Consider the following 13098-nt stretch of genomic DNA (forward strand, 5'->3'; position numbering starts at 1 on the left):
AAATGGTTGAGAAAAGGAAAAAGAGAGAACCTATATCTGCAGTAACTATTGCTACCCTACTCAGCCTAGGGTTAGCGGGAGCAGGAACCGGCATAGCTTCTTTGGCCACCCAGCAGAAAGGGATGTCTTTGCTGCGCGCAGCCATAGACGAAGATATAGAGAGAATAGAAACCTCCATTAGCCACCTAGAAAAATCCCTCACTTCCCTGTCTGAGGTAGTACTTCAAAACCGATGAGGTCTGGACTTGTTGTTCCTCCAAAAGGGGGGACTATGTGTTGCTCTAGGGGAAGAATGTTGTTTTTACGCTGACCATACCGGAGTTGTTCGTGACTCCATGTCTAAACTTCGAAAGAGCCTGGAACAAAGAAAACGAGAAAAAGAGGCCGGGGAAAGCTGGTTCGAGTCTTGATTTAACCAGTCCCCATGGTTGGCTACCCTTTTATCTGCACTGGCAGGGCCAATAATAATCATCCTATTACTTGTTACCATAGGACCCTGGATTCTAAACCGACTTATGACTTTTGTCAAAAGTCGAATTAATACTATCCAACTTCTGGTCCTCCGCCAACAATATCAGGCTCTTCATCCCCTTGAGAATGATTCCTCAATTTAGGCCGTAAGAAAAGGGGGGAATGAAAGGAATAGGAGGTCTCAGCGGGCCCCAACCCCCTTGTTGGAGAACCAGTACCAAACACCCCGTGTAGATAAGATAAGCAATGTGGCAGGGCTCGGTTAGGGCATATAGAATGTGGGGAATGTGAGCGGGAGGTACATGCAAGATGTGAGGAACGTGCAAGATGTGAGGTACGCGCAAGATGTGCTCTGCCTGCTTGCCCAATGTTGATAACGAAAATATGCACGCCACCGCGGTCTATATAAGATTTCCCCTAAAGAGGCTCAGGGTCGTGTTTTTCCTAACCGGTCCTGTGTGTCCGTGTGGGAGCTCGACCCTGGCTAGCCAGCCCAATAAACTCTACTTTGTAGATTGCATTCACGCCTGGCTCTCTGTCTCTCGGGGGAATAGGATTCCGGGTCCTAACAATTATAACATCTGACCAAAATAAATTACAAATACATAATTACATGATACTGAAACTCAGTTATAGTTGTCATTTATATGAAAATAAAAACCAAGGTAATTATTTAAAGGAATAGATCCTTACATTACTATGAATACTATTGTCACTAATCATAATATCATCACCACCACTGCTTTCTAAGGGAAATAGTATGATACTGTAGAAAGAACCTGAGCTTTGGGATTACACACACTGGTTCACATCCCTCCTCTGCTATTCATCAGGTATATGATTGTAGTATGTAAGCCTCACTTACTTCACATGTAAAATGGGGGAGTAATCTGCCTCCTAAAAATGTTTTGAAGATTAAATGCAATGATACAAAATAGGGCCCCTCCTATAAAAGTTTCCTTTTCATCTCTCTTCATTTTCTTAAAACAAATTTTATAAACCTGCCAAACGTTTAACACTATATAAGTAGATAAGAGTTGATCTGAATGTAGTAACAACAGAATAAGGAGCTACAGCCTGAGCTCTGACTATCACAGGGACAGAGAGATCTTCTCCAACTGATCAAGCGATAATTAGGACATAGAACAATGTAGGTACAAACGGTCTGGTGCGAAGACCAGAATCTGACCACTTTTTATAGCTTTATTGCTAAAAGTACATGTTTTCCAAATTCCAAATACTTCGGTTATGAATGAACTTCTGAAAACAACTTTATAATTTTGACACTGGTTACTTGTAGAAAGTGACATCAGCATCCACAAATGAGTTGTTCACAAGTTAATGTTTATCCTTATTTGTTAAAATCAATAAAAGGCATTTGCATAAGATAAAAATTTTATTTTACAATTAATAACATTATGTTATTCAATGTATTAAGAGTTGGTTTTAAGCCAGGTACCAATGGTTCATGCTTATAATCCTAGCTACTTGGGAGGCTGAGATCAGAAGTTAAAGGCTAGCTCCAGTAAAAAATTCACAAAACCCTACCAATAAAATAACCACAGCAAAATGATCTGGAGGTGTGGCTCAAGTGGTAGAGAGCCTGCTTTCCAAGCATGAAACCCTGAGTTCAAACCCTAGTACCACCAAAAAAAAAAAAAAAAAAGAGTTGTTTTTAGCCAGGTGTAATGGCATACACCTATAATCCCAGCACTCAGAAGGTAAAGGCAAGAGGACTGTGAGTTCAAGGATAGCCTGGGCCACATGGTGAGACACTGTCTCAAACAAAGAAAGAAAAGAGTTGCTTAAGCAAAGCATTTTTTTAAGTTAAGTTTGAGAGATTTTTTTTCTATTAATAATGAGAAAAAATCAAGACTCATCCAAAGTAGAAGAGAATACATAAAATATTTCATAATGTGAATTTTTGTACTTCAGATTAAATATGCATTTACATATTATCCAACTTCATGGCATCATATAAGAGTAATCAACAGATTACGACGTGAAAAGAGTTTCTGGCTTAGAAAAAGTTGAAGAAAATCATTCAAACTTCTCCATCTTAGCTTTCTATTCCCCAAGTTACCATAGGGATAAAGAATACCTCTTATCAATACCAAGCAGAAAACTTAAATGTCATTTATATGTCATTTAGCTAACTTGTATTGTCTTATACCTAAGTAATGCTTCGGAGTCATGTGACAATGAAAAGAATTAAAAACAATGTCAACAAGTTCAGAAAAAAGACAGTAATAGATGTTTTAAAGTTTAGAATACCAATGACTTCAGATTTTTTTTCAGATTACTTTATTTTCTGGTGTAAATGAAAATTAATATGATAGCAAAATGTCTTCAATAGTCTTCATTAGTTCCCCCTAGGCGTCACAATAATATCAATAAACTTTCATATTTTCATTTTTTAACCATTTCTTTTCAAAAGCTGAATTTATATTTTACATAGCAAAGAAACATAAAAAAACAGGCCAATCATGGTGGTATATGCCTATAATACCAGCTATGAGGGACACGAAAATGGGAGAATCTGTTTGAGATCAGAGAGGGCAAAAATGTTAGCGAGACCCTGTCTCAAAAAAAAGCAGGACATGGTGGTGCATGTCTATAATCCCAGCTATACAGGAAACACAAATAGGAAGATCACAGTCTAAGGCTAGTCCTGGGGAAGAGCAAGACCTTACCTGAAAAATAAGCTAACAACAAAAGGGCTTGGGGGTATGGCTGAAGTGGTAAAGCACTTGCCTAGCAAGACCAATGCCCTGAGCTCAAACCCCAGTACCACCAAAAAAAAATAAAAATAAAAAGTCAAGATCTCTGGATTAGTAATGCTACTTCTAAGATTCAAGTCAAAAAGCTCATGAGGGACAATAACAACGACATTCATTGTTACATTACTCATAATATTCAGCAGTCATAGGAAGCTGGAATGGCCAACAACAGAAGGTGAAAATGGGCGTGTTGATGAGTGGCGTTCCTGTTTGATGAAATACTGTACAGACACTAAAATCACAGCTTTGAGGAATACTCCTGAATAACACTGGCAACTATTAAAAGTAGCACTCAAAATTTTATATATATGCTATAATATTTTTGCAAAAATTACTCATTACATACGTGTATAGACAGAAAAATACAGAAAATATTCACACTGTTGGTCTTTAAGGATAACAGAACAAGTAATTTAAAATTTTTTTCTTTACCCAGTACAACAATAATAAGATAATAAAAAATTTTCATGAAAAAAATAAAAATCAAGTCACAAGTATTAAAACATTTTTTACTTATGCTCTTTTAGCATTTTCTCTATTATACTATCTTTCTGTTTATTTTATTTTCTCCATTGACATAAACTCTGTAGTAACAGGATTTTTGTTTCTTTTGTTCACTGTATCTGCATAGTACCTGGCACCTATTGATCATTCAATATGTATTATTAAATAAATACAAACATATATATGCATACCTACCTACAAAATGAGTGTTTATGACTTTCATATCCAGAAAAAATAAATACTACTTTGAAAGAAAATATAGATTCCCTATTTTATATTATCATTAACCTAATTCTGGCCTTTGAAAGTGGGTTCAATCTCACTTTCTCATCAATCATCCTTAGTTCTGCATGACAGTAAGTGGAGAGGTCAATGGCCATGACCTCTAACTATATTTTGAAGTGTTGCCAAAGTTTCCAGCTGAAATACCTATTAGTAATAATATGAACATCAGTCTTAGCTCCTATAATCACACTAAAATCCCAAAACTTTCTCTCAATACCCACCAGTCACAAGTATTTTTTTCATCTATGTTGACCCACCTCAATTACAAGAATTAATCACCTGACGATAATGATTAAAGATACTGCCTCTCCAGTCCAGACATCAAATTCAATGGTTTAAAAATATTAAAGAAACAAAAGGAATTTCTAATTAAAGTAAATATAAAGAACTTCTGGCCAATTAAACAGAAGAATGATAGTCACTGGCAGCTTCATCTATCTAGAAGTCACATGGCAAGTTTCCATTTTGATGACTGAAAATAAATGTTAAGAAGGCCAACATCATCCAGAGGAAAGCCGACTGCTCCCACCCACAGTCTATTTTTTCTCAATTTACTTAAAATTTTATCAAGGTTGATTATCCCAAGTAGAAATCTATCATCAGATACAAGTGCCAGATATGCTCCAGATAACTTCTGGTGCCAGAGATGAGCAAGATAGTTATATTTTATTGGGGGAACCAAGAGATAGTTAGGTTAGTGTAGATGATGATATTAAGGTATAATAAAACAGAGTGGTACAGCACAGTACAAGTGGAAAGTGACTGGACATGACCCATGGCTACTCTAGCTAAAACATTCATGGAATTTATAACCAGAATTATGAGGAAGCAGGAATAAACAGTATTAGAAGAAATACATGTACAAAGGAAGGCCACTGTAGCTGAAGCCTAAAGGCAAAAGAAAGAGTGAAGGGACATGAAGCAACATGCTACTATAGGACATTGTAAGCTGTATTACAGGGTTTGAATTCTATTGTGGATATGAAGAGAAGTCTCTGGATACCTTTAAGCAAAGAATTAATAGGACAGGATTATGTAAGAAAACAATAACTACCAGAAAATAATAAGAAAAAACCATGAAAATCGGATAAAAACCTCAAAAAAAAGTTTGAAGCAATTCAGAGAAAGGAGCAACATTGCTATAACCTCAATCACAGACTCTGGAGGTATCTGTGTATGTCAGGTAATAGCTGATGTTCATCGTGAGTAGAATTCATCAGGAAAACATAAAAACAAAAACTATTACCTATATTTATTGGCACTTAAAATATTTTATATATTGTATCAACTAATATGTATGTGACCTGAAAATATACTTTTTAGAATGGCAAGAGAACTATATTTCAGGAACAGTTTTCTCTAAATAATTTACTTTTATTCTTCAAAAAATAAATCTTCAGCTAATCAGTAAATTTAATTACCTAAAAGAATTCAATTTCTGCAAAGCCAAAGTTTTAGGCTGCTTTTATAATAACAAACACATTAATATCCACTTAAAAGACTGGAAAATCAGGTGGAAAGTTACTAGTCATAGCTGTTACCAGTTGGCATTTATAGGTAATATACATGAGCACAAACAGTTCTCAAACAAAAGATTCATTTAAAATGTACTTGTGGGCTTCATCTACAAGGTATTACTTTTTAATTGTAGGTAAAATGAACTAATGTTTTCCCAGTAGAAGAGGCTAAATTTGGCCACTGTCATGTGAGGTGGTGACTGCTAAATCTCCCCATTTTAAGTACATTTTTTTCTTTTGTAATTTAAGTAAACCATGAAACTATGTGAATATCTCATTCTCCAAAAAACCTCCCACTAGGTTTTTGTTTTGTTTTGCTTTGTTTTGTTTTAGAATGTTACATTTATCACTATGTAGTATTTTGGCTTGGTGTCTACTTTGTCTGATATGATTATAGCTATTTCTGCTTGAGTTCAGACTGTTTCCTTGAATTATTATTTTCTATCTTTCATTTTCAGTCTGTGTGTCTTTGACAGTGAGGTGAACTTCTTGTACACAGCAAACAATCAGTTCTTGTTTTTTAATCTACTCAGCCAGTCTTTCATCTTTTAATCAGAGAATTAAGACAATTTACATTTAGAGTTATTATTGAGAGGTATGTACTAACTTCTGCTTTCTTTATCTTAGAGGTTTGCTGGTTTACGGAGCTAATAATGTTTGATTCTTTCCTACTTCTCACTTCAAGCCCAATGAGCTTTATAGCCAGTGGGCCTGGGAAGGGAAGGGAAGGGAAGATAAAATAATTTTATCTGATCATAATGGAATAAAATTAGAAATCAATAGCAAGAGAAAATACAGAAGCTATACAAAGACATGGAGACTGAATAGCACACCTCTGAATGGTCAGTGGGTCACTGAGCAAAGCAATGGCTTAAAGTCAAATGAAAACAAAACTTACCAGAAGCTCTGGAGCATAGCAAAGGCAGTGCAGAGGGAAATTCATGGCTATGAATGCCTATGTTAAAAACCATAGAGACCCAGAATAAATAACCTAATGACACACCTCAAACTCTCAGCAAGAGAGCAAGTCAAACTCAAAGTCATTACACAGAAAAAGATAATGAAGATTAGGGCAGAAATTAATGAAATGGAAAGAATCAATGAAACAAAGAGGTGGTTATTCAAAAACATAAACAAGATGACAAACCCTTAGCCAAACTAACCAAAAGAAAAGGACAAGACAAAAATTAATAAAACTAAAGGTAAAAATGGGAACATTATAACAGATACCACTGAAATCAAGAGGACCATTAGGGAATATTTTGAAAACTTAGGAGAAACACTGAGAAATTTCTGAAAACAGATGACCTACCAAAATTAAACCAAGAAGATCTAAACAAACTAAGCAAATGTATAATGAATAAGATTGAAGCTGTAACACAGAATATCCAACAAAGCAAAGTTCAGGGACCAGGCTGAATAACTGCTGAATTCTACCACACTTTTACAGAAAAACTAATAACAATGCTCTTCAAACTATTCCATAAAATAGAAAGAATACAAAACTCATTCTACGAAGCCAGTAAGACCCTGATAAAAAACTGAATAAGAGCATAACAAAAAGAGAAAATTAAAGATCAATTTCCCTGATAAACACAGACATAAAAATCCTCAATAAAATACTTGCAAACTAAATTTGACAACACATTAAAAATATCATACCCTCTCATCATGTTGATTGGACTTTTTTTTTTAGTGGTTCTGGGGTTTGAAATCAGGGTTTTGTGCTTGCTTGTTTTTGAAATCAAAGCAGGTGCTCCACCTCTTGAGCCATGCCTCCAGCCCTTTTTGCCCAGGCTGGCACTTGAATTCTTAGTCAGAGAGATAAGGCAAGATAAAAAAAAATGAAATAGGAAAAGAAGAACTCAAAGTTATTCCTATTTGCAGAAGACATGATTCTACACTTAAAAGACCCTAAAATTCATCAAAAAACTCAGATTTGTTAAATACTTTCAATAAAATAGCAGGATACAAAAATCAACATACAAAAATCAGTAGCTTTTCTATATCCCAATAATGACCATGTTGAGAAAGAAATCAGAAAAATAATCTCATTCCCATAGCCTTAAAAGAAAACTAGGAATAAACCTAACCAAATAGTTAACAGACCTACAATGAAAACTATAAAACAGTGAAGAAACTGAACAAGACAACTAGATGATGGAAGAAGTCCCATGTTCATGAATGGGACACAATTAATATTGTGAAAATGCCCATATTATGCAATCCATATCAAAATTCTAATGATATTCTTCACAGAAATAGGAAAAAAATCCTAAAATTCATACAGAAGCAGAAACAACCCAAAATAGCCAAAGCAATCATGAGCAAAAACACCAATGCTGGAGGTATCACAATACCTAACTTCACATTTTACCCTAGAGCCATAGTAACAAACACAGCATTGTACTTGCACAAAAATAGACACAGACCAATGGAAAAGAATAGAGTACCAAGAAATGAACCCACATAAATACAGCCATCAGATTCTCGACAAAGATGTCAAAACATGCGTTTGGCAAAAGAGCTTCTTCAACAAATTGTACCGAGAAAATTGGATTTCCACAATGAGACGAAAACTGGATCCCTATGTCTCACCTTGTACAAAAATCAACTCAAAATGGATCAGAGACCTTAATGTAAGAGCCAGCACTCTGAAACTACTAGGGGAAAACATAGGGAAACCCTGGAAGATACAGCATAGGTAACAACTTTCTAAATAGGATTCCAATTGCTCTGGAAATAAGAGCAATAATGGGACCATTTCAAATTAAAAAGCTTGTGAAGCCAGCTGTGGTGGTTTATACATGTTAATATCCCAGGTACTTGGGAGGCAGAGATCAGAATGATCAAGGATCAAGTCCAGCCCTGATAAAAAGTTAGCAAGGCCCCATCTCATCCAGTAAGTCAGGTGTGATGGTGCATGCATAGGTAGGAGAACTATGGTCCAGGAACAGCCTGGGCAAAAAAAAAGTAAGACTTATCTGAGGGGAGGAATGGCTCAAATAATATATGTACATGTGAATAAATGAATTTAAAAATTTTTTTAAAAAGATTGTATCTGAAAAATAATTAAAGCAAAAAGGGCTGGGAGCATGCCTCATGTAGTAGAGTGATTGCCTAGCAAACACAAGGCCCTGAGTTCAAATCCCGTATCACCAAAAAATATTAACTAAAGATTAAAAAGCTTCTGCATAGCCAAGGAAACAGTTACACAATTACCATAGTAAAGAGAAAGCCTACAGAATGGGAGAAAATCTTTACCAGCTATTCATCTAAAAGGAAATTTATATCCAGAATATATGAAGAACTCAAAAATTTAAACACCAAAAGAACAAATAATCCAATCAATAAATGGGTTAATGAATAGAACACACAGTTCTCAAAGGAAGACATACAAATGTCTAATAAATGTATGAAAAAATGTTCAACATCCTTAACCATCAAGAAATGTAAGTCAGAATGGCTGTCATTAAGAAAATAAACAACTGCTGGGAGAATTACAGGGAAAGGGGAACCATCACATACTGTTGGTGGGGATATAAATTAGCATAGCCACTATGGAAATCACTATGTAGGTTTCTCAAAAATGAAAAATTACCATATGATCCAGCTATACCACTCCTGGGCATATACCCAAAAGAATCTAAGTCAGCATACAATACAGATAGCTGCACATCCATGTCTATCACTGAACTACTCACAATAGCCAAGCCATGGAATCAGCCTACCTTCAACAGATGAATGGATAAGGAAAATATGGTATATAAACACAATGGAGTTTTATTCAGCCTTAAAAAAGAACAAGATATGTTGTTTGCAGAAAAATGGATGGAACTGAAGATTTATTAAGTGAAATGAGCTAGGCTCAAAAAGACAAATATTACATGTATTGTCAAAAAGACAAATACATGCAATATTTATATGTAGTATTTAGTATTTACTCTTATATGTAATATTTAGATTTCTTAAAAAGACATTAAAGTAGAAGGGAGACTATTTGGAAAGAAGAAGGGGACTAGAGGGAAAGAGAATAAGTGACAAGAGAGGGTAATGGTGGGTGAGGAGGGTTGCAAATATATTCAAAGTACATTATATCCATGAATGAAAATGTCATAACAAAACCCAGTAGTTTGTAAATTAATAAACACTAATCAAAATGACAGGCAGAACCCAGTACACCTATTTATCAATGTTACATGATAAATATATGAGCTACTCTCTTTCTACTTTAAAAGTCAACTCTGTATAGCTCTAGAGTACAGTCACAGAATGACATGGGATAAGAACTTACCTGGTCAATGTAAAACGCTGTGCCTGCACGGATCTCTCGCCGCTGTTTGAGATCAGTTTCAGTTGTGTCCCTTGACAGGGCTATGTATTCAACCTCCCGTTTTGTCAACTCCTATAGAGCACAGAATGAAGTTATTCCAAAACTGAAATCAAACTACTAGCATATGATTTACAGCAAGTTATTTAACAATGCCACTGCTCTGGAGAAGACCAGTTCAAATGTAATTTAAATGTAATTTCAGGTAAAAACTTTTGAGAAAAATGCAATAAATTGAATATTAGTCAAAATACATATCGCAGAGGTACATATGTATCTCTGTAAAGCTCTACTTTTACTGCTCTCAATCCTGCTACTGAAGTAATAATGATCAAAATTAGGCCTTCCAAACCTGAATTTCTAGTGTAGAATTTGTCTCAAATAGCACAAATAATTGGAAAATGTCCATACTTTTTTTTCCTACAAAGCACAACAATTTCTGTAAGCAATATTCATCTTTTTTTAAAAGGGTGATTTAAATTAATTTATTCCATTGACCAATGTTTATCAAATATATTCAATGTTAGCTACTTTACCAAGTGTAAACATAAGGTAAATGCCAACAGTAGGCCAAAAGAAGAGAGACACACATGCACAGCTGATGGCAATAGAAAGAGAAAAGGACAAGAAGGAAAGAAGGAGTAGGAAAGGGGAGAAGAATGAGGAGGGAAAGAAGAAAAAAAATTATTACACAAGAAGTGTGATTTGAAGGGGAAACCATCCAGAATCCATTTCTTTCAAAACAATTTATCCATTCTTAAAGTCACAATACCTTACATCTAATAGCTAGGTTTTAACATTATCCAATATTGAATTAAGAACAATGACATTCTCCAATCAAATAAGACATATAATAAGTTTTACTAGACAGAAAAAACAAATGAACTTACTGGAGAGCATCCAGGAAAAAGTTGAGAAAGCATGCCATTAATGGTGAAAGGGGACACTGCTACACAAGGGGATTTTTTTCCCCTCCGTTCTGTATGTTATATTGATTTTTTAAATTTGGTTTATTGTCATTAGGTTATTTTAAAATGTGCTTATTCCCATGTTGCCATAACTTTAAGCATATATGAAAAGGAGGGAAAAGTTCTAAATAGAGGTACAGATGTGGTACTATCGAACAATGTTTTCCTAAATACAAATGAATTTTCTGTGAGAGCCAATTTTGAAGTAAAGTAGCAGTTTCTATTTTTATCAGATACCTCACTCCTGCTTCTGAAACATCACCAGTACTTTCATCTGCTTCTTTGGCTGAATGTGATCTCCCTCACTGAAAACCCCCTCATTCACAAGGGCAGACAAAGCTATGGATGCCTATTCTTGTTAAAGTGTGCCACAGTTAAACCTTCAAGGGCCACACTGAGGGCCATTTTGTCATTATCCTTAGTCTTGGACTCTTCACCTTCCATGATACACACCCCATCTCTGGTGCTATTCTGGACAAGGAACGAGCAAGCTCATGCACAGCCCCAGGAGAAGGTGGCAGTGGCTGCTGAGTTGTTTTGAACAATCTACAGACCTCTCTTACATGAACTAAACATCAAATAAAGGCAAAAACCAAATTGTTTCTATTCAGTTTCAATTTGGTTCAACAGGCTTGCCCCCAGATTTTCCCCTCCCAGAAGGTTGAGCCAGAGTCTCACTGTGCAGTCCATGCTGGCCCCAGTCCTCCTTCCTCAGCTTCCTGAGTGCTGAAATGACAAGCTTCAAGCCTTGAAAGAAACACTGTCTCAGTGTAATATTATGGTCTTTAAAATCAGCAAGGCAGACAGTGCACATCAGAAAATTAAGGTTATAGACCTAGGATTTTTGGTGGTGGTGGTGGTGGTGGTGTGTGTGTGTGTGTCTGTGTCTGTGCATTTGGTGGGACTAGGGTTTGCCCTCCAGACAGATCTAGGATTCTAAGTGGCTGATTCCACATTTTTACACAAAACACTTTTGCCTATGTATTAACTAAGTGAGAATAGTGCTATAAGGCATTATTATGCCTCACAAACTGATTCTAGGGATAAATGAAAAATATGAAAAGTATTAGGTTAGTGAAAGTCAGGTTTCTGATTTGTCCATTGCATTTTTATCATTCTTGCCTGCATACTTTTTGGAGTTCCAATATACTTATTTTGTCACAAATCGGTGGCTCACACCTGTAATCCTAATTACTTGGAAGGCAGAGATCAGGAGGATCCTGGTTCAAAGCCAGCCCAGGCAAACAGTTTGCAAGACCCTATCCTGAAAATACCCAACACAAAAAAGGGTCAGTGGAGTGGTGCAAGTGGTACAGCACCCACTTAGAAAGCTTGAGGCCCTGAGTTCAAGCCCCAGCACAACCAAAAAAAAAAGCTTATTTTGACAGAAATCAAATACAAGCAATTTATATTTTAATACCAAATCACACAAGAAAGCTTTAAACAAAGTTTTCTTTTCATCCTAAAAAGAATCTTCATAACACAACCTCATCTGATAGTATTCTTCCTTCAGTCAGGACCTATTGATACTTGCAAAGTAGTAGAAAAGTCTTGTAAATGTTCTTATTTGGGTTAAGACATTTCATTCACTTAACAACAATTCTTACAGAACTACTACTATTTAAGAGAACATGTCAGAAATGGGAAACAATATGGGATCTAGCTACATCACTTACTGATGAGTTATTTAATCTCTGTTAACTTGCTTTCTCATCTATTTAATGTATTTCTTACATAATAGATAAGAAAGGCCCTCTAAAGACTGTATAACTTCCAAAAGCCAAAGGAATTGCTTGATTTTTTAAAATGTGAACATAAGATCAGGGAATAGTCACTAAGTAATATGAAACTAAGTTTTGAAATTTCAGAGGTTCTGATTTGACCCACTACTTACAACTCACTGCCTGAATTTATATTTCTTTTCTACTAAAAGTGGAGGTCTTTCTAGTTACAGCAAAAATCTGCTACAGCTATGAAAAGTAAATCTGCATCTGCCTCCCGAATAACTTGTACCAAATACTTTATTAAAAAATCAGCCTTTGAAGACTGTGACACAGGTTACTCCAGAGGCACCTGCACACCCATGTTTATTGCAGCACTATTCACAATAGCCAAGTTATGGAAACAGCCAAGATGCCCCACTACTGACGAATGGAGCAAGAAAATGTGGTATCTATACACAATGAAATTTTATGCAGCCATGAAGAACGAAATGTTATCATTCGCTGGTAAATGGATGGAAT

At 35.6% G+C, this 13098-nt stretch overlaps 1 protein-coding gene across 2 annotated transcripts in view; it reads right to left on the reverse strand.

Annotated features, from left to right (window-relative positions):
- The window catches only part of Vwa8 (von Willebrand factor A domain containing 8), a 358183-nt gene that overhangs the window by 298917 nt on the left and 46168 nt on the right, over positions 1–13098 (reverse strand). For both annotated transcript variants that reach the window (XM_074043312.1, XM_074043313.1), the window contains exon 4: positions 9852–9962. In XM_074043312.1, coding sequence (XP_073899413.1) covers positions 9852–9962 — 111 coding nt within the window. The remainder of the gene's footprint in view (positions 1–9851; positions 9963–13098) is intronic.

Source organism: Castor canadensis, chromosome 10 (assembly GCF_047511655.1).
Source record: "Castor canadensis chromosome 10, mCasCan1.hap1v2, whole genome shotgun sequence".
NCBI classification, from domain to species: domain Eukaryota; kingdom Metazoa; phylum Chordata; class Mammalia; order Rodentia; family Castoridae; genus Castor; species Castor canadensis.